This window comes from Rana temporaria, chromosome 6, assembly GCF_905171775.1.
Source record: "Rana temporaria chromosome 6, aRanTem1.1, whole genome shotgun sequence".
NCBI lineage: Eukaryota > Metazoa > Chordata > Amphibia > Anura > Ranidae > Rana > Rana temporaria.
Window position 1 is genome coordinate 94,788,265 of NC_053494.1, and position 27,895 is coordinate 94,816,159.

At 45.8% G+C, this 27,895-nt stretch overlaps 1 protein-coding gene across 3 annotated transcripts in view; it reads right to left on the bottom strand.

The window, feature by feature from the left end:
- LOC120943613 (katanin interacting protein) overlaps nt 1–27,895 on the bottom strand; it is a 227,576-nt gene that overhangs the window by 117,940 nt on the left and 81,741 nt on the right. For all 3 annotated transcript variants that reach the window (XM_040357002.1, XM_040357000.1, XM_040357001.1), the window contains 3 exons: nt 22,182–22,327; nt 5,442–5,515; nt 549–606 (listed from right to left, as the gene is read on the bottom strand). In XM_040357002.1, coding sequence (XP_040212936.1) covers nt 549–606; nt 5,442–5,515; nt 22,182–22,327 — 278 coding nt within the window. The remainder of the gene's footprint in view (nt 1–548; nt 607–5,441; nt 5,516–22,181; nt 22,328–27,895) is intronic.

Below are 27,895 nucleotides of genomic sequence, written 5' to 3' on the forward strand. Positions count from 1 at the left end.
CAACAAGGACAAAACACCATATACAGTATTACCAATTGATTGGTAAAATATAAAAGATGGGGTTGTGCTGAGCCAACAGATATTTACCATGTCAAACCAAAAAACTGCATGCACCTTTGAAATGGCGACAAAATTAATTTCCCTAAATTATTCATAGGCAAAGTTTTAAATAAAAACTGAAGGCAAAACATTTTTTTACATATTGGATAAACTAAGGGATGATTATATCCAATGTCAGTTTTTTTTTTCTTCTGCCTTGAACTTGAGAGAAACCCTTGTTGGCCCTAGAATCACCAGTAGTGTACCCATTGTAAGATTTTCCCTCAATGTTCATTTGGGATATTCTTTTACTTCTACTTCCAAAGATAAATCTAAACATGACAAAAAGAGAGGAGGGCTCTCCCAAACGGGGGCACAGACAGCAATAAAAACCAAACATCCCTCTCGACTCCAAAACAAAATAAAACAAAAAGGTTTTGCTTGTAGGTATACTGTAATAGGGCCTAAAGTCATGTTATTACTGTTAAATTATAACTGCATTTTCTTACCTTTGTATTCTGAATGCATGAAGATTTGTCATCGTTTTTAATAATTTTCTTTTGTTGGCTAAAAGGAGAAAAAAAAATAAAAAGCCTTGCAGCAATAAAGATTGCACTACACCATACATTAATAGACTCACTTGCACCTTATTGAAGACAACATGCAAAGCTTCAAAACGCTGGTTAGAGTTGTTATGACTTGCGTAATAAAAATGTACTTGCCAAATGCAATATTTGGGCTTTTACTTTCAGTTACTGTATTTATCGGTTTATAACGCACACTTTTTTCCTCTGAAACAGAGGGTAAACAGTGCCTGCGCATTATACGCCGATATCATGTTTTACCAGCAGGGGGCGGGGATCGGGACCTGGCCCTGGAACAGTGCTCTCTGCATAGTCTGAAGTTGAAAAACAAGTCACTTGCCAGCCCCTTGTTAACTGCTCTTCCTCTGTCAGTGTCATTGTAAAAGTCTCTATAGCTCCGTTTTTTTCAGGCTGCTCTCCTCCTCCTCTGAGTGTAGCTTTGATTGGAGGAGGAGAGCAGTCACATGCCCATCAGAGGAGAGCAGTCATGTGACCAGGTCAGTTAAAAAAACGGAGCTATTGAGGTAAATGGAAGCTTCGTTTTGCAATAGGAATGGGGAGGGGGGCTTTATAATGGATGGGGGGATGTATTATGGATGGGGGGGCTGTGTACTGGATGGGGGGGATGTATAATGGAGGGGGGATGTATAATGGATGGGGGGGATGTGTACTGGATGGGGGAGGCCGTGTACTGTTAAGGGTGCTGAGAATGTTTTTTCCCCCTAAACTCCCCTCTTAAAATTGGGGTGCATGTTATACGCCGGCGCGTGTTATAAGCCGATAAATACGGTATCTATTAGGATTAGATTTCAGTTTCAGTTCCAGAGAGGTTAGTACAATAAAACAGGATTCATAAATAACTTGTAAAATGATTTTCTTAAAGTGAATCACAGGACACAAACAATATTCCTAAACCACTGGGTTAAGCTCCATCTCCAGGTGATTGGATACTGGAAAGCAAATCTGAAACCTGCCCTGATTATACCCTCACACGTTCAGCATGTTTCAGTTTTGTGATCATAGGACCCTCCGCTCTGTGTCTATGTCCCGTTATGTGCTTTAAAAAAAAGGGTTTTACAGGCAAGTCAAAAATCCTGGTTTCTATATTCTACATGACAGGACACAGGAATGGTATCCTTAGAACATTGGGATGTTCAAAAGTAATTCCATGAGGGACAGGCAACAACAGCTAACAGGTCCAACAACAAAAAATGCTAACAAGTTAAAGCGGATGTGCCAGTATAAAAAAATATTAAAAGCCAGCAGGTACAAATACTGCAGCTGCTGACTTTTAATATTAGGACACTTACCTGTCCTGGAGTCCAGCGCCGTCCGCAGCAGAGGACGAGCGATCGCTCGTCTCTCTGCTGCTCCCCCCGCCATCCTCAGTGAGGGAACCAGGAAGTGAAGCGCTCCGGCTTCACTACCCGGTTCCCTACGGCGCATGCGCGAGACGCGCTGCGCCCGCCGATTGGCTCACACGCTGTGTGCTGGGAGCCGAGTGTTCCCAGCACACAATGGGCGACAGACGGGAAGTCAGAAAAACCCATCTTTTGGCCGTAGCGTGTGGCCGGAAGTGGGTGCAAATACCTGTCCCGATCAGCGTGAGTTCCACTTTAGGGTGGAGCTCCGCTTTAAGGTAAGGCCCCTTACAAGTCCTTTGAGAGAAACTGCCAAGTTCCAAACATCAACCTGATAAAACTTAGCAACCATGTGAGCAGCAGACCTGAGAGGCAGAGGCCAGATGCTGAAAGACTCATGAAGCACCAACACTTCTGAAGAGCCTTTATAGGAGAAAGGGGAACTCTCCCCTTTAGATCATAAACTTGAATGATGAGTTTTTGAATCTGTCTAGTAATAGTGGAACAAGCAGCAGTCTCCCCTCTCTAAGAACCCCTTAGGTAATAAAACAGGGAGTCAAGGCAGACAAAATGTTGTAGTCGAAAGGTAGACTCTCATAGTCCAAACCATATTTACATAGTGGAAAAACAAGCTCCTTAGGATATTTCGGAGCAGGATGAAAAGATTGCAACACTATGACATTATTAATGTGGAAAGTGGAAGCCACCTTGGTTAAGAAGGAGGTTCTGAGCCTCAAAACAACTTAGATCTTATGAGATATTATAGAGTCGCTAACTCAGACCCTCAAAACTGAGGTAACGGCTATGAGAACCGCAACTTTATGAAAAAGGATACAAAGAGAAATGTCTCTGATAGGTTCAAGGTGATCTTTGAAGACACAAAAAAACTAGGTTGCGGTCTCACTGAGTAAACAGAGTACATGTGAGCCACTCCCTCTACAAAAGACTCTCACCAAGGAGTTATGCCGCGTACACACCATCACTATGTGATGGGAAAAAAAACGGCGTTTTTAAAAACGTCACTTTAAATGACCGTGTGTGGGGGAAAACGTTGTTTTATGTCTTGTGAAAAACGACAAAAAAATTGAAGCATGCTTCAATTTTATGTGTCGTTTTTCAAAACGTCGTTTTTTACTTCACAGAAATTGACCGTGTGTAGCAAAAAACGACATTTAAAACAACGTTTTTACACCCGCGCATGCCCAGAAGCTAGTTATGAAGCGAGCTTCAATGGAAAAACGTGGTGAACGTAACCTCGCTTTGCTAGAGCATTGTGAAAAAACGATGGTGTGTAGGCAACATAATTTTTGAAAATTGAAGTTTCAAAAAAGTCGTTTTTTACTTCACAGAAAATTATGTTTTTTTTTCATCACATAAAGTGATGGTGTGTACGCGGCATAAGAAGCAAGAGGTCTCTGGAATAGCACTGCCAAGGCCAAGATCTGATCCTTAATGGTCTTCAAGGCTAAGGACTTGTTCAAGACTGACTAAAGGAAGGACAAAACTCATCCTACAAAGTACTTCCTGGAATCAAATTTCTTCTCCTCACAGAAAGCAAAGTACGATGTTGAGGTGTGGTGGTAGACCTTACAGGAAGATTACTTTCTGGCCTTTAACAAAGTGGGGGGGGGGGTGACTAAATCTGAATATCCCCTGTAATTCAAAGACTTGGCTTCAAAAGCCAAGCCGTTAAAGCTAGGAACCTGAGCCAGGGTGGAACACGGGTCCTTGAGATAAGAGGTCTAGACAATCTATGAGGGGCCACTGAGAGTCTGCCAGAAGCCTGACTGGGCCAATTGGGTGCAATGAAAATAACTGTAAAGTCTTCCCTCTCTATTCTCTGGAGCAGATGAGGCAAGAAGTTCAGAAAGAGAAAGGCATAAAACAGGTTAAACTGACCCTACAGAGTCGCGAGGGCATCCACTGCAAAGGCCCAAGAATCTCTGGACCTGGTTTCAAATCTGTTCAGGAAACCCTGATGTAGGGTGAAGTACCCTGAAGGGTCTAGTAGTGCAAAAAGGACAGTCTGATTGCTGAATTTTAACGCTTTTCTGCCGTAGACAAAAAACACATTTGATGCATTTGTTGAAGGAGACAAGATGAAAAACACCAACTTGTAGCCTCTAAACACAATGTTCTTGACCCATATTTTTCAGGACAACCTGTGTCCAAATTGACACAAAAGCCAGCAGTAGGGGCAGCCTCCTTCACAGGAAAGTGGGCTTATCACCTGCCTTGGAAGACTTGAGAGTCTAGTTCCATTTATGGAAGGGGGTGGTGGGTTTTTGTATGGAACCCAAAGTCTGGAAGGGAAGTAAGGCATTGTCCCTTTCTTTTATGGCAAAAGTGTACTTTTCCCCCTAGCAATATTGTGAATAAATGTATCTAAAGCATTGCGAAATAGCCTTTGGCCCTCAAAGGGCACCCATTCCAGTTTCTTGGGAGCTCGGCCGACCAACACTTGAGCCTCAAAATGCACCTCATGTGAACCGACATTGGACCCACACATGAAAACTCCCAGAGAATCTCCTAACCCAATCACACAGAAATCTGGCACCTCTGGGTTTAACTTGGAACATCATCCACCAGAACTGTTAGGGTCTTGTTAAGGGACCACCCACATTTTACAGACAGAATGGGGTTTATTTACTAAAGGTAGGGAGTGCAAAATCAGGCTCACTTCTGCATAGAAACCAAATTGCCAAAAGGGTAATTGAACAAGCTGAGGTTAGAAGCCGATTTGTTTCTATGCAGAAGTGAGCCTGATTTTGAACTCTCCACCTTTAGTAAATAAACCCCAATTTGTCCTGGTCTAGGTGAGGCTTGGACAGCCTGCCAAATAGTTGTCATTATGAACACTTACAAGAATCACTGTTTATGGTCACTTAGGCCGGGTACACACGGACAAACATGTACGGTGAAAGCGGTCCGTCGGACCGTTTTCACCGTACATGTCTGCCAGAGGGCTTCTGTACGATGGTTGTACACACCATCGTACAGAAGTCCGCGCGTAAACAATACGCGGGGCGTGTCCGCGGTGTCGCCGCGCCGATGACGCGGCGACGTGGGCGGCCTGCCTTTAAAATGCTTCCACGCATGCGTCAAAGTCATTCGACGCATGCGAGGGACGGCGGGCGCCTGGACATGTACGGTAGGTCTGTACTGACGACCGTACATGTCCGAGCGGGCAGGATTCCAGCGGACTGTTTTAAAACAAGTCCAGGAATATTTGTCCGCTGGGAAAAGGCCCGGCGGGCAAATGTTTGCTGGAATTCGGCCCGCTCGCGCCCACACACGACCAAACATGTCTGCTGAAACTGGCCCGCGGACCAGTTTCAGCAGACATGTTTGGTCGTGAGTATGGGGCCTTACTTTTATCCAATAGACACACTTTTCTTAACAAAAAGAAAAAAACATGTTTAAAAAAATAATAATCAAATCAAAATAGAAGTTCTACCTTGAACTTAGAGAGCCAATTCTTTCAACAGCTGGAGAAACTACATCTTCATTCTTTTTTTCTCGGTCAAAGAACTGGTTAAAAACATAAAAGCAACATACATTAAATGAAGAAAAATATTAATGGTGAAAATAATAATACTGCATACAAACTGGGGCACAGCATTACATGTAGAGCAGGTTAACATTTTCTGCATTTAAAGCCTAAATCCAAAGGCGGATGAATGAGAATTTCTGTAAACTTTAAGCCCCTGTTTGAATCCAACATCTAACAGTTTATTTGTGCCCATGGAACCGTTGAAATCAGTGCGACTCCGATTTGAAAAAGGTTCCTGCGCTATTATTGGCGATTTCAAGCGCGACTTGCATAGACATCTGTGCATGAAGTGCCACAGATGTCGGCAGGGTGCAAATGAAATCGCACTGACCAGCTGTATTGAAATCGCGCGAAGTAGTAGCGAGATTTCAACACTGCATTTAGTGTGAACGGGGTGTTAATTGTGGTCTTTGTTTTCATTTGGGAGATGTTTCCCGTAAATTACTCTCTATGTGATGTGTGGAACAGAAGTGAATTGTTTAGTGAAAAATTGCTCTACAACCTGTTTGACAGTATGACAGGTGTTACAACATTGAAAACCTGACAGAGGTTTTAACCTTTTATCATTCCAAAACTAAAAAAAAAGTTGAGCCTGGTGATGGGTAAAAATCAATCTGGAAATTTCTGCTAAGCACTATTTGCATCCAAGCTGCAACATAGCCCCAAACAAATTGCAGAAAACAATACATTCTAAAATAAAAATAAAATAAAATGTAAAATGTCTCATGTATTTAAAATGCATACATCAGCCCTCAAAATTTAACTTGCCTGCTCGCATTTTGCGAGTAAATTTTGAGGGCTGGCGAGTGTGGGCTGCTTGGGAGCGGGGGGGGGGAGCGAGGAGAGCAGAGCCGCCCCTCCCCTCTTGTCCGGGAAACTTTGATAGACATATCACCCATCCCAGGATTGGATGGGTGATATGTCTATCAAAGTTTCCCGGACAAGAGGGGAGGGGCTGTATAAGACGCGCGCTGCAGGGAACACAGCTATTGAATTGAAAGCTGTATTGTTCCCTGCGGTTTGAACCATTCGGCGGTGGCGGCTCCTGATCTCCTACCCAGCACAGTTAGGATGCAGGGGGGGGCGGAGAAACTCTGGCTGCAATGTGTGGGGGGGGGAAGGATCTCTGGCTGCAATATGTGGGGGGGGGGGGGGGGAGGATCTCTGGCTGCAATGTGTGTGGGGGAGGGGAAAGGATCTCTGGCTGCAACGTGTGTGGGGGGGAAGGATCTCTGGCTGCAACGTGTGGGGGGGAAAGGATCTCTGGCTGCAACGTGTGGGGGGGAAAGGATCTCTGGCTGCAACGTGTGGGGGGGAAAGGATCTCTGGCTGCAACGTGTGGGGGGGAAAGGATCTCTGGCTGCAACGTGTGGGGGGGAAAGGATCTCTGGCTGCAACGTGTGGGGGGGAAAGGATCTCTGGCTGCAACGTGTGGGGGGGAAAGGATCTCTGGCTGCAACGTGTGGGGGGGAAAGGATCTCTGGCTGCAACGTGTGGGGGGGAAAGGATCTCTGGCTGCAACGTGTGGGGGGGAAAGGATCTCTGGCTGCAATGTGTGGGGGGGGGGGAAGGATCTTTGGCTGCAATGTGTGGGGGGATCTCTGGCTGCAATGTGTGTGCGGGGGGAAGGATCTCTGGCTGCAATGTGTGTGCGGGGGGAAGATCTCTGGCTGCAATGTGTGGGTGAGGGGAAGATCTCTGGCTGCAGTGTGGGTGAGGGGACTCTGGCTGCAGTGTGGGTGAGGGGACTCTGGCTGCAGTGTGGGTGAGGGGACTCTGGCTGCAGTGTGGGTGAGGGGACTCTGGCTGCAGTGTGGGTGAGGGGACTCTGGCTGCAGTGTGGGTGAGGGGACTCTGGCTGCAGTGTGGGTGAGGGGACTCTGGCTGCAGTGTGGGTGAGGGGACTCTGGCTGCAGTGTGGGTGAGGGGACTCTGGCTGCAGTGTGGGTGAGGGGACTCTGGCTGCAGTGTGGGTGAGGGGACTCTGGCTGCAGTGTGGGTGAGGGGACTCTGGCTGCAGTGTGGGTGAGGGGACTCTGGCTGCAGTGTGGGTGAGGGGACTCTGGCTGCAGTGTGGGTGAGGGGACTCTGGCTGCAGTGTGGGTGAGGGGACTCTGGCTGCAGTGTGGGTGAGGGGACTCTGGCTGCAGTGTGGGTGAGGGGACTCTGGCTGCAGTGTGGGTGAGGGGACTCTGGCTGCAGTGTGGGTGAGGGGACTCTGGCTGCAGTGTGGGTGAGGGGACTCTGGCTGCAGTGTGGGTGAGGGGACTCTGGCTGCAGTGTGGGTGAGGGGACTCTGGCTGCAGTGTGGGTGAGGGGACTCTGGCTGCAGTGTGGGTGAGGGGACTCTGGCTGCAGTGTGGGTGAGGGGACTCTGGCTGCAGTGTGGGTGAGGGGACTCTGGCTGCAGTGTGGGTGAGGGGACTCTGGCTGCAGTGTGGGTGAGGGGACTCTGGCTGCAGTGTGGGTGAGGGGACTCTGGCTGCAGTGTGGGTGAGGGGACTCTGGCTGCAGTGTGGGTGAGGGGACTCTGGCTGCAGTGTGGGTGAGGGGACTCTGGCTGCAGTGTGGGTGAGGGGACTCTGGCTGCAGTGTGGGTGAGGGGACTCTGGCTGCAGTGTGGGTGAGGGGACTCTGGCTGCAGTGTGGGTGAGGGGACTCTGGCTGCAGTGTGGGTGAGGGGACTCTGGCTGCAGTGTGGGTGAGGGGACTCTGGCTGCAGTGTGGGTGAGGGGACTCTGGCTGCAGTGTGGGTGAGGGGACTCTGGCTGCAGTGTGGGTGAGGGGACTCTGGCTGCAGTGTGGGTGAGGGGACTCTGGCTGCAGTGTGGGTGAGGGGACTCTGGCTGCAGTGTGGGTGAGGGGACTCTGGCTGCAGTGTGGGTGAGGGGACTCTGGCTGCAGTGTGGGTGAGGGGACTCTGGCTGCAGTGTGGGTGAGGGGACTCTGGCTGCAGTGTGGGTGAGGGGACTCTGGCTGCAGTGTGGGTGAGGGGACTCTGGCTGCAGTGTGGGTGAGGGGACTCTGGCTGCAGTGTGGGTGAGGGGACTCTGGCTGCAGTGTGGGTGAGGGGACTCTGGCTGCAGTGTGGGTGAGGGGACTCTGGCTGCAGTGTGGGTGAGGGGACTCTGGCTGCAGTGTGGGTGAGGGGACTCTGGCTGCAGTGTGGGTGAGGGGACTCTGGCTGCAGTGTGGGTGAGGGGACTCTGGCTGCAGTGTGGGTGAGGGGACTCTGGCTGCAGTGTGGGTGAGGGGACTCTGGCTGCAGTGTAGGTGAGGGGACTCTGGCTGCAGTGTAGGTGAGGGGACTCTGGCTGCAGTGTAGGTGAGGGGACTCTGGCTGCAGTGTAGGTGAGGGGACTCTGGCTGCAGTGTAGGTGAGGGGACTCTGGCTGCAGTGTAGGTGAGGGGACTCTGGCTGCAGTGTAGGTGAGGGGACTCTGGCTGCAGTGTAGGTGAGGGGACTCTGGCTGCAGTGTAGGTGAGGGGACTCTGGCTGCAGTGTAGGTGAGGGGACTCTGGCTGCAGTGTAGGTGAGGGGACTCTGGCTGCAGTGTAGGTGAGGGGACTCTGGCTGCAGTGTAGGTGAGGGGACTCTGGCTGCAGTGTAGGTGAGGGGACTCTGGCTGCAGTGTAGGTGAGGGGACTCTGGCTGCAGTGTAGGTGAGGGGACTCTGGCTACAATTGTGGGGGGACTCTGGCTGGAAAATGGGGACATTTTGCTGCATTGGTAGACATTGGCTGCATTTTTGGGCACGGATAAAGTTGTTGTTAAGGTTTATTTTTATAACTTAATTCTACATAAAACATTTAAGTGTAATTTCATGAGATTTATGAGGGCGTGTCTAGAGGCGGGATTAGGGGGGCGGGACATGGTAGGGGTTGGGCGGGGCAACTGGTGACGAGTATGCCTTGAGGCCTGGCTAGTAGCTCAGGACTTGAAATTTTGAGCCCTGACATACATGGTCTGTATCAAAAGTCTGGATAGTCTGGATCAAAAGGCTTGATGTCATGCTGTAAATATTTAAGCAAGCTATTATACTAGCAACAAGAATATACCCAAATATACCAAAAATACATAGTTGGTAAGGTTGAATAAAGACAATAGTCCATCCAGTTCAACCTGTGTAGGTGTACATGTGTCAGTGTCGATAATCATTCCCCATATCCCTGTATGTGGTGTTCTTTAAGATGCACGTCCAAGTAACGAGTCCCTCAAATATCTAGGTATCCTGCTTACTCTCTCTTATTCATCTCTCTATTCAGTAAATGTTCCCCCTTTAGTTTTGTACATTAATAAATCCCTGCTGACATGGACAAAATATCCTCTTTCCCTTCTTGGTAGGATTAACGTCTTAAAGATGTCCATTTTACCCAGATTGCTATATCACTTTGAGATGTTGCTGGTTGCCTTACACTCTCCCCAGCTGAAAGCACAACGTAGGAGTTTTTTTAAAGTTTATATGGGCGGTGGGGCTCACCGTACAGCAGGCTCAGTGGTTTTTGCCCCTAGATCCAATGATGGGTTGGGTGCTCCGGATATTGTTAAGTAAAAAAAACCTGAGGGCTGTTATATCCTGGTCCTCTCTACATGCTCCGAATCAATGAGCTGCCATTGAGAAGGGGGTGCTATACCCGGTTCATCCTTGCTCTTTAGTTTGGGGTACCCTTTCCTCCCTGGATTCTATTTTTAAGCGTCAATGTACTGCCCCAATGGCCTTTACTTAAAAAAATTGGCGTAAGTGTCTCAAAAGCTATCCCCTTGCTTCCCTTTGCCCTCCACTTGTAAATGTTCTGTTTAATCCAATCATACCAGATAGTATGTCCCTGGGTAGGATCTCCTCATGGCTCAATGCGCCTCTGTTTCAACTACAAAATTGAGTTGATCCCGTTACGCGGAGGTTGTATAATTTTAATACCTATAAAATTTGATATACCCTCCCACCTTTTCTATTTTTACTTACAGGTTAGACATTTTTTTCTTTCCAAATCCCCCACCCCAACTCTCGACAGACCGACAGCTTTCGAGTTTTTGTGTGCCCAGGGTCCTCACCAATTACATTTAATATCCTCTATTCACCGTATCCTCCATGAGTCGATTCCTATTTCTGAAACCACACGCCTTTTATATGAGAAAATGGTCGCATTTATTGGGTAAGCCTATTACGGTTCAAATCTGGGATAAGATTTGGTCTTCTATTTTTAAGTCCTCTAAATGTGTGACCCATCGAGAAACAGCCATTAAAATCCTCATGTTCTGGTATAGAACCCCCAATGTCGTTCATACATATATTTCCTCGGTTCCACCGCACTGCTGGCGTTGTGGAAATACCACGGGTTCTTTGTTTCATATATTTTGGAATTGTTCCTTGGACCAACCTTTTTGGCAGGAGGTGAGGCTATTGTTACAGGAGGTGATGTATTTGTCTCTTCCGTTTGACCCTTTGAATTTTCTTTTGGGACTTCCATTCCCTGGCCTACCCAAAAATGTTAATCGCTTAGTTGCCTATATTAAATTTTATTAGCAGCCAAAAGGCTCATACCACTGTGCTGGTTATCTAGAGCACCCCCCTCCGTGGCCCACATTCCTTCATCTGATTGCTGAGATTCGGAGGATGGAGTATTTAACAGCATCTGTCCACGATTCCATTCCACATTTTAATAAAGTTTGGGAACCTTGGGATCACTCGAGATACGGGACCCCTGTGTTATTGGCCTCACCTTAGTCTTTGTTATTATTCCCTAATGTATGTTGCTACTGCTTACCTTGGAGTTGTTTGTTCTATATTATTTTGTTAATCTGTTCAGATCACTACTGCGATCTGCATCTTTGGACACTGTATACTTGTCAGTTGTTTTTTACGTTTTCTTTTGAGCAATCTCTTTGATATCATTATGTTGATGTTATCATTCTTTTGTACCTTATGATACATTTCTGTAATGTGTGCTCCTTGAAATCCAATAAAAATAAAATTTTGCAAAAAAAAGATGCACGTCCTGGATGCAACAAAGGCCTGCATCCCTACTCTATGGAAGGCCCCGCAGCCGCCTACTGTTGCCTTCTGGCTCAAAAGGGTGGATGAAGTGGGTAGATTGGAGGAATTGGTCCTCACCACCCAGGATAGACAAGAAACGTACAAAACGACCTGGCAGCATTGGAATCTTTTTAAGTACTCCAATGAGGGCCAGCTCCTGAGGGGGGAGCTGGATGGGACTTGCCCCCGGCCCGCCCCTGCTCCCCCTCACTGAACCCACACTAGACACCTGACGACTCCTCACGTCCTCTGTGTGACCGATGGGAGGCCAGCCATGGCTCACATGGAGATGACGCCACTTTCTGGCCGAGAGACCAGACCCATGTCCCCCCTTCTTGTTTTTTTTTCTTTTTTCTCTCTCTACCTTCCCCCCCCCCGTGCTACCCCCTCCTCCCCCTCCCCCCCATTCCCTCTCTGCATATGGGCTACCTTGCCCACTCTCTTCTATTCTTCCTACTCAGATACGCTAACACCTTTAGATGAAACAGGAAAAAGAGGGGGCTGGGCCCGATGGGCCGCAGTATAGTTCCATTACGCACCGGGGATACTGATACTACATCACTTCTGCAGGAGAACCCTACCCATGTTAATGTCTTGTTGTGATGATGTGATATGTTATACTGTTAATGCTGTGGTCCTTGTGGACCAGTTTCCCTGATAAAAAAAAAAAGATGCACGTCCAAGAGTCTTTTAAAACCATTAAATACTACCCGCTGACACCAATTGTGGAAGAGAGTTCCACATTCTCATCTCCCCAACAGTGAAAACCCCCCTGTGCAGCCCAAGGTTAAACTGCTTCTCCTCCAATTTCATTGTGTGGCCCCATGTCCTCCTACACTATCTGCGACTGAATCTGTATTTTTCCTACACTGGGATCACCATCAAGGTATTTGTAAATTGCTTGGTCGCTTAGTAATAAGATGCCCCTAATATTACAATCTGCAGGATTAGGCAAATTAAAGCTGAACTCCATATTCCATATTTTAGAGTACAGTACAGTAAGTCACAGATCATGGGTTACATGCAGCAACCTTCAGGTGATTGAACACTGGCAAAAGGTTTGCTGGGAACGCCCCTAGCTTTGTAGCAGGCAATTAAGAGAAACTGTGGATGGCGAGGGGGGGGCTCCACTGTACTCTATTTCAAGATTTGGAATTTACTTGTATGTTAACATTTACATTGCGTTAATCATACCGTACAGGACACAGGACCGGAAGTTTACACAGTGGGATGTCCCAAGCTATAAACTGAGGGGTTGGCAACAACATAGCAAAAAGCAGCATACAAGCCTTCAAAAAGGAAGGGTCAGTGGATCCCAAACACTCAAATGACAGCTTGAAACACCTTCTGGACTTGGCAGAGGCCTGAACATCCATCTCATTAAAAAATATGAACAAGTACAGTATGTACTGAAGACCAGGTGGTGGCCTTGCAAACCTGCAAAATTGATGTTTGATGCTGAGGAAACGTCTACAGATTTGATGCAAGGGACCCTAATAGGGAAATGAGGAACCTGTTCCTTGGGGGTGTAAGCACTAGGAAAGTAGCCTGATCCACCTAGCAATGGTGGAAGAGAAGTAGGATGTCCCTTCTCAGGGCCTTCAGGGATGAAAAAAAAAGAGACTAATGCCGCGTACTCACAGTCGGAATTTCCGAAACAAATGTTCGATGTGAGCTTTTGGTCGGATATTAGTTCTCGTCGGAAATTCCGATTGTCTGTATGCAATTCTGAGGCATAAAAATCCTACGCATGCTCGGAATCATTGAACTTAATTTTTCTCGGCTCGTCGTAGTGTTGTACTTCACCGCGTTCTTGACATTCTGAAATTTCCAACAACATTTGTGTGACCATGTTTATGCAAGACAGAAAAAATGGATGGAGTACAGCGCTCAGGGTGTTTGCACAAAACAATCAACGGAGGGTTAAAAATTAAAAATAAAAATAATAATAGGATTAAATAAATGATCAATTAAATTAAGATTAAAATCACAAACCACATTGGAGATATATGGTATAAATGTTCAAGAGTCCATGAAAGGTTCAGTCCCAGCAGGGTGCCGAAAAGGCTATAGTTGATGACAGTGAAGAACCAATGTAGATGAAGGCAGTAGATCAGGGCTGCTATCCAGGAGCGAAGCCAGCTCAATATATGCAGGAGAAAAACAAAAGAGAAGAGCGCCTCTGAGTATACTGCTTTTAATTATAAAACATAAAAGTATTCAGCACTTACATCATAGTATTATGGTGCAGTCGTGGGAGCTGGTGTGCGTCTGTAGCTGACAGCCAGCAAGGCATGAGAACTGGGCGGCCGGGGGGAGCCGGGGAGGGATGGCTAAATCCTTGTTGTTATGCCGCTGCTAGACAGTGAGTTCATCAGCTGATGCGTGACGTCAGCTCGGACGGAGGCTGAGGAGGACCACAACGCGTTTCAGAGCATGCGCACGGAAACGACCAGCACGCTCCTTTTTCACTTGAAAAAGGAGCGCGCTGGTCGTTTCCGTGCGCATGCTCTGAAACGCGTTGTGGTCCTCCTCAGCCTCCGTCCGAGCTGACGTCACGCATCAGCTGATGAACTCACTGTCTAGCAGCGGCATAACAACAAGGATTTAGCCGTCCCTCCCCGGCTCTCCCCGGCCGCCCAGTTCTCATGCCTTGCTGGCTGTCAGCTACAGACGCACACCAGCTCCCACGACTGCACCATAATACTATGATGTAAGTGCTGGATATTTTTATGTTTTATAATTAAAAGCAGTATACTCAGAGGCGCTCTTCTCTTTCATGTTTATGCAAGACAAGTTTGAGCGAACAATCCATCTGAAAAAAATACACGGTTTTGTTGTCGGAATGTCCGATCGTGTGACGCAGCATAAGTCTTTGAAAAAGAAAGATGTTGCAGGTACTGTAGGTATGCCCATACCCGCTCTGACCATATCCATGTAGTGGAGTGAAATATCCTTGAAGTTTTTTTAAGCAAGACATAAGGAAAAGAGAACAATATCCTCACTTGAAAGGAAATGAAGAGACTAACTTGAAGAGGAAGGAGGGTCTGATTCTCTGGAACAATTTGGCCCTATGTAAGATAAGAAAAGGTTCTTTGCAACAAAGAGCTGACAAACCTAATAGGGGTAAAGACCACCAAAAAGGCCTTCTTACCCGTGTGATCCGCCAATGGGATTTTCCGAACCTGTTTCAAAGGGAGGTTTATAAAGAACCAAAAACACCAGGTTCGGATCCTATATAGACACAGAAGGTCAGAGTTGGTGGGAATTTCATGAGCAACTCCTTGTGTAAAAGTTTTAAAAGAGAGTGGAAAGCCAAAGGTTTCTGCAATAAAATGGACAAGGCAGAAACATGTCCTTTCAGAGTACTAAGTGCCAAATGCTGGTCTAGGCATGCTTTCTTTTGGGTGCCAAAGAGGGCCCTCTAGGAGCTATGGAAGATCTTACACGATCAGAAGACGTCAGATATAGGCTGACGAAACGGTGTTCGGTAGTGTTTGAGATACGTCATTTTCGGTCAGCTGGAAAGCAGGTGGGTCTCTAACCAGCGATTCTTATACAATACATGCTCATCCTTGTCTTCTTTGATGCAAGTACAATACAACCGTCAAATAAATGATTCAAATCACTGCACCATGAGAGTATCCTTTCCTCTCCCTCTCTATTCACTGGAGCTTTGAATACACTATCTATATTAAATGGATGACAGCAGCTGTTTGGATACATTCCTGTGACCATATGTATGACATCTTGGATTTTCCCATATGCGCAATTTGACTCCCTGTAATAGGGGTCAATTAAGTTGAGTGCTTAGTTTGTCTGCATGTGGTGGAGAGGAACCTTTCCTATACTCACGGAGGATGTTTATTCACATGTGGCATCTATGTATGGACGTTACAATTTTTATGTTTTTTAATAACTTTGTTTATTCACTATGGGAATTCATGATATGTACATTTATGATATAAGAGCGCTGTTCCTTTGTTTCTTTTTCACGTTATTGGTGTTTTTTTACACTTTACAAACACACAGCTCTTGATTGTGATTTGTTTGTTTTTTGATTACTGGTTTGCACGGGTTTGAAACCTTTGGTTCCGCCCTCTCTTGCAGGCGGTTTAACCCCTTAAGGACCACAGTCTCCATAGACAGTGTAAAGACTGTTTCCCACGCAAAATCTTTCAGCCTCCAAATTCTGGATCCCTTACCAGGACATAAAGTGGAACTCTAGTCAGAAAATTAAGTTTTGATAGATCACTTTAGGCTGGCCCCTTTTGCAGGTATAACCATGTAAAACATTAAAAATAAGGGTCTACTGTTTAAAATCCAGTAATACACTGTCTCTTCCTGCTCTGCACATGCTCAGTTGCTCTCTATTTTTAGGCACTGCCAAGTTTATAGAGGCCGATCTGCTGACAGCCTTAAAGCGGAATTAAACCCTACTATCCAGTGGCGGCTGGTGAAGTTTTAGGATGGGGGCATGCCAGACTCTGCTCCTCCTTTTTGACCCCTCACACTTTTCATAAGCCCCAACCCTTATATAATCCACCCACTCCGCCCCTGTATTCCACTAGCTTCGACCCATAGTGTCAGGAGTATTTAGTAAGAAAAAATAATCAGTGCAATTAAAAATTAAGACATTTCTACATTGCTTTAAACAGCTTTACAATACCATAACCTAACATCATACGTGACAGAATCATCAAAGACTGCAAATAAAAATGTCACTATAAAACATATTATACTCAAATTAAAGAAGAATTGTAGAATATTTTAAAATCGAATTTAATTTAAAGTAATTAAAATTAAATTAAATCCAATTGGTTAGGAAACAAGTGGGGTTTCATCATACAAACAGCAATGTCCAAAATACTGTAGCCCATAGCAACAAATCAATAAGCGCCTTTCATTCTTCTGGTATAAATTAAGCATTATAAATTGTAGGTGCTCCTTTAAATGCCCATATATTCATTGGTAACAGTAATGTATGGCAGTGGGTGGTACATGTAGGAGAGGGGTACAGAGTGTATGGTGGTGGGTGGTACATGTAGGAGAAAGGTGCAGAGTGTATGGTGGTGGGTTTTACGTGTAGGAGAGGGGTGCAGAGTGTATGGTGGTGGGTGGTACATGTAGGAGAAAGGTGCAGAGTGTATGGTGGTGGGTTTTACGTGTAGGAGAGGGGTGCAGAGTGTATAGTGGTTTGTGGTACGTGTAGGAGAGGGGTGCAGAGTGTATGGTGGTGGGTGGTACATGTAGGCGAGGGGTGTAGTGTGTATGGCGGTACATGTTACATGTAGGAGAGGGGTGCAGAGTGTATGATGATACATGTTACATGTAGGTGAGGGGTGCAGAGTGTATGGCGGTACATATTACATGTAAGAGAGGGGTGCGGAGTGTATGGCGGTACTTGTTATATGTAGGAGAGGGGTCCGGAGTGTATGGCGGTACATGTAGGAGAGGGGTGCAGAGTGTATGGCAGTACGTTACATGTAGTAGAGGGGTACAGAGTGTATGGCGTTACATGTAGGAGAGGGGTGCAGAGTGTATGGCGGTACATGTTACATGCAGGAGAAAAGTGCGGAGTGTATGGCGGTACATGTAGGAGAGGGGTGCAGAGTTTATGGCGATACATGTAGAAGAGGGGTGCAGGGCACATTATATGGGGAGGGATGCAGAGCACATTATATAGGGCACAAGATAAAAAGGACATTTTTATAAACAGCTTACCTGTAAAATCCTTTTCTTGGAGTACATCACCGGACACAGAGTGGCATAGTAATTACTATGTGGGTTAAAGAGCCTACCTTCAGGTGATAGACACTGGCACTCTCTCAGACAGGAAGTCCCTCCCTATATAACCCCCTCCCCTACCGGGAGTACCTCCGTTTTGTAGCAAGGAATACCATTCCCAATATTCCCCAAAAGAGGGGCGGGGGCTCTGTGTTCCGTGATGTACTCCAAGAAAAGGATTTTACATGTAAGCTGTTTATAAAAATCCCCTTTTCTTTATCGTACATGGAAAAGTGGAAATGGATGGACAGTCGCACTCCAAAGGAACTTGAAGAAGTAGTCTTTATTAATAAAAACTGGACATGCAAATCCAAATATACAGTCACATAAGGGGACATCCGACGCGTTTCGCACACAGTTAGTGCTTAGTCATCACAAGGACGACTTTGGGGCAGGTTTACCCGGCTTACAGACCCAGGGTCTTTCGTTACCTGGAACCTGGCCCTGTGATTATTACCATTGCCAGGCTGTGGCAAAGGAAAACTTCAATAAAGTTTCCAGCCACTTGTCGACCGGGTCCTTAAACATTTGGACATTGTCAACAGGGCAAGTCAAAGTCTTATTAACGCATGATATAGCCGCGTCTACAGCCGGGACCGACCATTTCTTAGAAAACTTTTCTTCTATCGAGTACAGCACTGAGAATCTTTTAGGGGGGACAAAGATTCTATCTGGTCGTGACCATTCTTTATACATCAGGTCTTCTAAGAGAGGATGGACAGGAAAGAAGGAATTAGTCTGTGGAGCCTTCAACGATCCCAAAGAGGATACCGCGCTTACCGGTTGTTCCGGCAGAGGCAACTTAAAGGCTGAGCGGACCATGTCTGCTAAGAACTGGATCCACAGTTTCTCGACTTGGGAAGCCGAGAAAGGCTCCTCTATGGTAGATTCTTCAGAATCTGACCCTTCCAACTCCTCACCGTGATCCCCTAGAAATTCCATCTCTTCAGGAGAGAGGTTATCCATACCCGGGGACTGCAACCTAGGAGAGAGGCCAACCCCCCCAGAGTGGAAGCCAGTACCTCCTGTCACAAAGACAGGTGCTGGTTGGCTAGGGCCTGCCGCAGCACAGAGTAACTCCAATGGTTCGCCCTGGGCACCCAACTCTGATCTCTTAAGGGAGGGTGGCGTTGCTGAGGCCTGGCCCAGATCCTCTGAGCCCGATAGGTACCCCTTTGGCTTCTTTGCATTTTTTGCAATTTTGGCAGAGCCTGCTTCTTTAGGAGCCATCATACAAATCAGAGGTACCCCGTTGATAAAAAACAACTGCTCTTGCTGACAAAAGTCAGGCTAGGATCTAAGGCCAATAACAGGTCCTTCTAGGCAGTACAAAAAAACTACTAGGACCGTCGCTGAGCTTGAGCTGCCTTTAAGGCTGATGCTACCGCGACACTGGTACCAGTGTTGAGCCTGTTTGGGGGAGAAAAAGGCTAAAGGAGGTACTTGCTGCTGAGCAGCGTGTTCAGATTTGGGCTATCAGCCCCTGAACTGGTGTATGCTGGAGTGCTTGGGTCCACCAAAACCTGTCACCCATGCAGGAGTGGTAGTCAGTATCCAACCGACTGGGGGATCCTGTACAGCGCTCTGTGTCTCACCCATACCCTGCAGCTTGAGGGACGCCAAGCTGCACTCAGGCCGAGACCAGGAGAGTCCACAGGACGGTAAGCCTTCCTTATGTTTAGCCATCAGACAGACATAGTGGTGGGATTGCCCATGCATAGCAGCATAATACAGGCTAGACCCATAGTCCCCTTAATGGAGGACCTGCTGACGGACCATGTCCCGCAGGTACTTCCGCTTACCTGTCCACGCTGCAGGGTATTGCAAAAGCAAGAGGCTCAGCCTTCACCGTGGGCTTTGTCACCAACCTTCAGGGACTGGGGTCCATTGCAGGTCACCTCTCCCCTGGACCTATATAGCACCCTGGCAACAGAAAAAACATTTGTTCTTTGGCATCAACCAATGTTCTGGAACCCAGGGTCCAGCTCTTCAGAGAGAAGCATTATATGCAAAACCCTGTTCTTCACACCGAGACCCGGGTACCGTCCACTTTACCGGATCCGTCCAAGGTGCTTCATAGCCAAACAGCTTAGCCCAGCCACAAAGGACCTAGAGCATAGCTTCACAATGTGACCAACACCTAAGACACTGGCGAGAAAACTGAGGTACTCCCGGTAGGGGAGGGGGTTATATAGGGAGGGACTTCCTGTCTGTAGAGTGCCAGTGTCCATCACCTGAAGGTAGGCTCTATAACCCACAAAGTAATTACTATGCCGCTCTGTGTCCAGTGATGTACGATAAAGAAAAGGCACAGCTGGACAGTGTAGAGTAAATTGTACATCCCATTGGAATGTAGCTGATCAGTTGTGCCTGTGTTGGGGGGAGAGAGCAGATAATATATCTTAGGCTGAGTAGTTGGAATGCTGGGATAGGCAGAGAGATAAAATGTTCTGATAGTACAGGAGTGGACTGCAGGGAGACTAACACAGCACAATCAGTGGGACTGAGAAGATAAGAACATTGGAGCAGCTTTGCAGAGACAGAGGGGAGATATAATGACAGGTAGAGCGAGTGGAGAACAATCTGGAGGGAGGGGGAGGGGGGGGGGAGAGGGGTGAACACAACAAATGGAGTCATCCAGTCAGACTGAGCATAGCAGAGCCACGCTGCTAGAGAATGACATGACAGGAGAAATTAACTCTCTCTCCGCTCGAGAGAAAGAGAACCTCCGATCCCCACACTCACCTTCAGCTTCAGGCTCTTGTTTACTGCGCTCAGGCTCAGCACTGTCAGCTCCGTACCAATCCGCTCCCTGCCTGATACAGGGCACACTCCATTCCGACATAGCTTCGCTCGGCCGTGCGTTCCACGGAGCTGCTGACGTCACTTCCGGTTATCCATGGCACAGTGAAAACCGGAAGTGATGTCATTACTAGTATGCAAAGCACCCGGCCGGATGTTGTTTAGCGCAATGGAAAGTGCCGCAAAACAGGTTTAAAGCCTGCAAATGAAGCGCCTCGTCTGCAATCTTGTGATTGCATTGACGTGGCGTTTCCCATAATGCACTGTGTCCGGCGCCCGCCATATGACACCAGCCATTTTATGGTTTGGCAGTTTGGTTGAGGACACAAGCAATTGTGACATTTAGTAAACCTGGCATTCCAGGAAAGTAATGCCACGTACACATGATCGGTTCATCCGATGAAAACAGACCGATGGATTTTTTCATCTGATATCCGATGAAGCTGACTTTCATCAGTCTTGCCTACTCACCATCAGTTAAAAATCCAACGCGGTGACGTAAAACACAACGACGTGCAGAGAGTGCAGAGAAAAATGAAGTTCAATGCTTCCGAGCATGTGTCGACTTGATTCTGAGCATGCGTGGATTTTTGACCGATGGATTTCCCCACAGACGATCGTTTTTTTTTTATCGTTTATTTAACCATCATATAATTTTAAAACAGGTTCTATTTTTTTTCACCGATGGGGAAAAAAAAATGATGGGGCCCACACACGATCGGTTCGTCCGATGAACCGATCGTGTGTACAGGGCATAACTGTTTTTTTTAAATCGACGGGTTTAGTTCCGCTTTATGATTTACTGCTGGGGCTTCAGCAAAATGGCAGCCTCCAGCAAAAGGAAACAGGAGCAATGCTGGAGGCAATTTACAGCACACACTCATTTTGGTAGCATAATTAACATGGAATGTAGGTTCCTTCCCAAGAACATTATTTTTTTTATCAAGTTGTTATGAGTAAAGTTCCACTTTAAAGTGGAGGTTCACCTGAAAACTTAATTTTTAACATTAGATTGATGCTCATTTTGTCAAGGGGAATTGGGTAGTTTTTTTAAAATCGAAGCAGTACTTACTGTTTTAGAGAGCGATCTTCTCCGCCGCTTCCGGGTATGGGCTGCGGGACTGGGCGTTGGGCGTTCCTATTTGACAGGCTTCCGACGGTCGCATACATCGCGTCACGATTTTCCGAAAGTAGCCGAACGTCGGTGCGCAGGCGCCGTATAGAGCCGCACCGACGTTCGGCTTTTTTCGGCTACTCTTGAAGCAATGTATGCGACCGCCGGAAGCCTGTCAATCAAATAGGAACGCCCAGTCCCGAAGACCATACCCGGAAGCGGCGGAGAAGATCTATCTCTAAAACGGTAAGTACTGCTTCGATTTAAAAAAAAAACACCCGATTCCCCTTGACAAAATGAGCATCAATCTAATGTTAAACACATTTTCGGGTGAACTCCCACTTTAACAATCCTGGGAAAACTGCAAGTCAGTTTACCCTTTTTTGCCTGATCACCCCGGAACCCTTCACGCTGCATGGGTGAGAATCCCTGAGTACTCAACTGCTTTTTTTTTTGTCTCCCTTAAAGAGCCCACAACCCAAATAATGGAGACATCTCCGATCCAGGACCCAATCCTTGCATCCTGTACATTTTCAAGCCCTATATGACCTCTTATTTTGAGAGTCATACTGTTCCAGGACGCCTCCGATTTGGGCACTGGTGTGGGAGCAAGGAGTGCGTTTTCTTCACCTGGAGGAGTTTCCCACATTACCATGCAGAGATTTATTTGAAGATTAGCTCACCTAGAATTCATGGTAGAGTTCTTTTGTTTGTGTGCACATTTTATAATAGATATACATACATGCATACATACATTTCGTTTTACAAGCACTGCACTTTAGTTTGGTTTATATGGTTTTACCATTTTTGTATCCAATGGTGTGGAAACTGCTAATTTTTGTATTTTACCCTTCAGCTCAATTGTTTTATGTTAGTGTTGATTTTTACAGCTAATGGAAGGCTTACTGTCTGTCTGCTGTTTGCTCTTAAAATTGCTTCATTTTCCTCTCGCATTGCATTTATAACTTGATATGCCGAATGGTCAGGATCTTGGCTATTTGAAATGTTTTTCTTGGATGCAGATAGTGGTCTTGCTTGTCGACTTCCTGGATCTAAAATAAAGCAACATTTTTCATAAGAGTACAATCCAAATACACATTTTTTTATTTTCATTTTAGATATATACAAGCAATGCTCATTTAAAGGGTATTTTTTATTTTAGAATGTAATTTGTTTTGAGACATATCTAGTGTTACATAAGTTTTCTGCTGATAATAGTTTTAGTATGGCTTCAAACAAAGGAAGTGGCAATATAACCTTTGACTGTACCAGAGTGATGCAGACAGTCTTGATGGTCTCTGCATCCCGACATCTTTCTGGCCATATGTCAGAAGTGGGGTACCCCGAACGTAGACCTATTGGCGTTAAGGCTCAACAAAAAGTTGGACAGCTTTGTGTCAAGAACAAAGGATCCTCACAAGTATGTCTTAAGTAGAGTTCTCGCATTCCTACAGTTAGGTGTGGAGATGAAACTAGCCTCAAGTACTATCAAGGGTCAAGTCTTAGCCTTGTCAGTTTTTTTCCAAAGGCCTCTTGCTTCACATTCCTTAGTTCGGGCCTTTATACAAGGAGTAACACGCAGTGGCGTAGCGTGGGGGGCAGGGGGCGACATTTAGGGGGGCAAAATGTTGTGCCTCTTCCCAATTTTAATTTCCTGTGACCCCGATCTCCAGCCGCCATGTTTAGTGTCCGGCACCCTGTGATTGGGCGTATGGGGGTCATGTGCGGCATGGGGCTGGCCTGTCCGTGATCCGCACATGACCCCCATATGCCCAATCACAGTGTGCCGGAAAACATTGAACATGGCAGCGGGAGACAAGCACTGGAAAGTGTGAGCCGCCGGGGTCGCTGGTGAAGCAGGTGGATGGCGCTGGCGCGGACTCTGAAGCAATTCTGCACACCCAGCAGAGGTAAGGAGTCTAAGGCCTCGTACACACCACCGGATCTATCCGCTGGAATTGATCCGCGGATCAGTTCCAGCGGATAAATCCGGTCGTCTGTACGGCCTAGCGGATATTTATCCGCGGAGATTTCTCGGCCGGATCGATTTCAAGTGGCTATAAATTTCTTAGCATGCTAAGAAATGTATCCGCTTGAATCGGGTCCAGCGGATTGATCCGGTGGTCTGTACAGACTCACCGGATCAATCCGTCCGCTCCCCTCCCTCGCATGCTTTGTAATGATTCGACGCATGCGTGGAAATACTTACCTTCCAGCGTCGCGCACGTCATCATCGCGGCGACAGCGCGACACAGCACCGCAGATGAATTCCGCGCGGATTTTGATCCGATGGCGAGTACAAGCCATCGGATCCAAATCCGGAGGAGGAATCTCCGCTGGAAACGGTCCGGCGGACCGTTTCCAGCGGAGATCCCCTCCTGTGTACGGGGCCTAAGCTGCACTTTGGGAATTTGTTGTGCAGTTATTGTGCCCTAATTATCATGAACTCCATTATATGCAACACAGTTGTATTCATTCTAATTTTATTGTATGATTATAATACAGATAATACAAATAATATATTCGTACATTCATCTAGTCAGTTTCAGATATATTTTCATATGTAACTGAAGAAATAAATCAAAACAAAACATAAATACATAACCAGACCTGACAAGATATAATAAAACAGATAAACCAAAACAAGACATTACAACACCAAAGACAATAAAAAACAAAACAAAGGATGGCAGCAGATATGAAAGTCCCAGGGATGGACTGGCCATTGGGACTACAGGGAGTTTCCCGGTGGGCCGATGGCTCAGTGGGCCGGCTTCAGTGACAGCGGCCTGGGAGTTTCTCACTTCTGCCTAATCTTGTCACATAAGGGGGGGCACCAAACTGATTCTTTGCCCCGGGAGAAATAATGTCTAGCTTCCCCACTGGTACTGCCTATAAGAGTATCAGTACCAGCCGTTCTACTCTAATAAAGTAAAACGGCTAGTGGCTAGTGAAGGGGGAGACGGGGCTTGGGTGGCCGGGGGGGTGCGGGAGTTGTCCGGCCGCTGTGGGAGAGACCTGTCAAAGTGGGCCAGTCTGGATGAAGTCCAGGGCCAAATTTTTGTCCCAGTCCAGCCCTGGAAAGTCCTATATTAAAACCCTTATTTATAACTCCTTTTCTTTGTTTCCCCAAGAAATTTCTAATTTCTTATTGTTTCCCTATATACTCTCCAGGAAGCCCAGGTCCTGTGGTACGCCTCGTGTGTGTCTAGTTCATGTGCTAAGAGCGATTCCATTTTCTCTATATAGTCCATTTCAGTGACCCATTCTTTAACTGATGGGGTTTGTGTTGAGCGCCAGTGTCGTGGTATGACTAATCTCGCTGCTGTCAGCCAATGTCTCAAAAGACCCTTTTTAATGCTTTTATATGCTCCTGGTAGAATCGAGAGCAGAGTGATTTGTGGCGTATTTGATATTAGTTCCCCAGTGACAGAGATGTATAGTTGTATAATCTTTTGCCAAAAATAAAAAATTAGAAGACATTCCCACCAAATATGGAGCAGTGATCCTTTGGACGCATGGCACCTCTAGCATATATCCGATTTATCTGGGTATATACGCTGTAGAGACAGTGGGCTCCAATACCATCTAGAGAGAAGTTTGTAGTTCGTCTCTTGTGCTTTAGTTGATAGTGACATACAATGTGTTAAGTTAAATGATTTTTTCCACTCTGCGTCTTCAATTTGAACATTTAACTCATTCATCCATTTAATTGTATATTCAGGAGGTTTAGGGTGATTTTTAATAGTGAGTATCTTATAGATTGTTGATAAAACATGTTTTGGTTTTGAGACTTGTAGCAACAAAAGTTCGAACTGGGTTACATCTCTATAGAAAGATTTATTCGGGGGAATAGCGGGGAAAAAAAATGACAGTAATTGCCGATATTCCAACCATTGCATAAGTGAAAGTTGCTGTGTAAGAGTTGAATTTAGTATAAGTGGCAATGTATCCTGGCAGGGAATCTGACACACTCTTCGATGTGATTCTTTATTCCATGCAAGAAAACTCTTCCAGTTTAAAGCTGGCGGGAATCGTGGATTACCAAATAAAGGTGTCATAGGTACTATTTGTGAGGAAAGTTCTAGTTGTAGGGCTATTTTAGTCCAGATTTTCAATAACTGAGATGTAAGAGAGGGCAAGGTAAGGAGTAGATCTCGGTGGGTATCCCTGGTATCAAAAGCTAACCAAGGAAGAGCCTTAAAGGGTCACTAAAGGAACATTTTTTTTAGCTGAAATGACTGTTTACAGGGTATAGAGACATAATAGTTAACTGATTCCTTTTAAAAATTATTAAAAATAGATAAACAATCATATAATGTACCTGCAGTGTAGTTTCGTTTTTGCTGTTGTTTGCTAGTTCTCTGATGTACAGAGCCACTAGAGGGCAGTGATACTTTGTCTAAAACTCCTCAGCACCAATCCAGTTTCGTTTTACACACAGTAGTCACACCTCCTTAATTAGTGACCACCGTGAGAAATCTCCCAGTACTGTGGTTATCAGGAAACAGGCAACCAGGAAGTGTCCAGAACAGAGAGGAATTACAGCAACATCAAAGCAAAAACGAACAATGAGGACATGAAACCAGGACTGCAGTAAGGTAAAGGAAGCTATTTAGCTAAAAAAAAAAAAAATTCCTTTAGTGACCCTTTAAGATCAAATTGATTCAACCATTGCTCTATTAATACCCATTGTTTAGTGTCAGAAAAGTGAAACCAATTCACTATCCTGGTTAATACTGCTGCTACATAATAGTAAAGTTGTTCTTTAACCACTTCCAGACCTGCGCACGACGATGTACGTCCTTTTTTTAAAGATGGATATCTCGGTAACGGCAGCAGCTGCTGCCACAACCGATGTATCCATCTTTAGTGTGAGCGGTCCTGTACACGATAACGGCAGTCTTCGCGGCGGATTCGCCGGGAGATCGCCGTTATCGGTGGCGGGAGAGGGCCCCCCCCTCCCGCCACTCTCCCGCGCCCTCCGCCGCTTACCGGAGCCATCGGTATCGGCGGAGGAGATCGGGACCGTTCAGCTGTTCACTGGGGTTGCGAGTGAAGGAAAAATCTCCTTCACCCGTCCCCATAGCTCTGCTGGGCGGAAGTGACGTCAAAACGTCAGTCCCGCCCAGCCTCTTAAAGAAACATTTTTTTTTTTTGTCATTTGAAAAAATGACAGTTTCAATATTTTTTTTTCCCCTTGCATTTTAGTCTAATTATGAGATCTGAGGTCTTTTTGACCCCAGATCGCATATTTAAGAGGACCTGTCATGCTTTTTTTCTATTACAAGGGATGTTTACATTCCTTGTAATAGGAATAAAAGTGATCAAATTTTTATTTATTTTTTTCAGTGTAAAAAGTAATAAAATAAATAAAAATAAATAAGAAAACAAAAAAAAAACATTTTTTAAAGTGCCCCATCCCGACGAGCTTGTGCGCAGAAGCGAACGCATATGCGAGTAGCGCCCGTATATGAAAACGGTGTTCAAATCACACAAGTGAGGTATCGCCGCGATCGTTGGAGCGAGAGCAATAATTCTAGCCCTAGACCTACTCTATAGCTCAAAAAATCGCAACCTATAGAATTTTTTAAACGTCGCCTATCGAGATTTTTAAGGGTAAAAGTTTGACGCCATGCCACGAGCGGGCGCAATTTTTAAGAGTGACATGTTGGGTATCATTTTACTCAGCGTAACATTATCTTTCACAATATATAAAATAATTGGGCCAAATTTATTTTTGTCTTATTTTTTAATTCAAAAAAGTGATTTTTTTTCAAAAAAAGTGCGCTTGTAAGACCGCTGCGCAAATACGGTGTGACAAAAAGTATTGCAATGACCACTATTTTATTCTCTAGGGTGTTATAATTTTTTATAATGTTTGGGGGTTTTAAGTAATTTTCTAACAGAAAAAACTGTTTTTGTCTTGCAAACACCAAATCTGAAAAACACCTAAGGTCTGGAAGTGGTTAAATCATATGATGTAAGACTTCTACTTCTTAGTATATAGAGGAGGATGTGCCTTTTATACCATAATGGTCAATGGCAGCAGTCCAACGCAATCTTGAAAATACCTTTAGTGTCAACAAGGGTGCCAAAAGGTTATAGAAAGCTTGGAATGGCAGCCGGGTGGTCTTGACAATTTCTAGAAGGGCTGGTCTGCTTTGTAGTATAGGCTTGTGTGTGTGTGTGTGTGTGTGTGTATATATATGTGTGTATGTATGTATGTGTGTATGTGTGTAGGTATGTATGTGTGTGTGTATGTGTGTGTGTGTATTATATATATATATATATATATATATATATATACACACACACACACACAGTGGTGCACATATATTGGTGTGCACATGGATTTAATCTGGTGTATGTTCTGTATTTCCAGGTTACCACTGTTCGATGTGTGTGAGTAGTGCAGGAAGTAAGAGTCAGGTGGGTCAGTGTATGTGTCGGGTAGGTCAGTGTAGGTTTAAAGGGTCACTAAAGGAAAAATTTTTCCCCGCTAAATAGCTTCCTTTACCTTCCTGCAGTCCTGGTTTCATGTCCTCATTGCTCGTTTTTGCTCTGATGTTGCTGTAAAACTGCTCTGTTCTGGACACTTCCTGGTTGTCTGGCTCCGT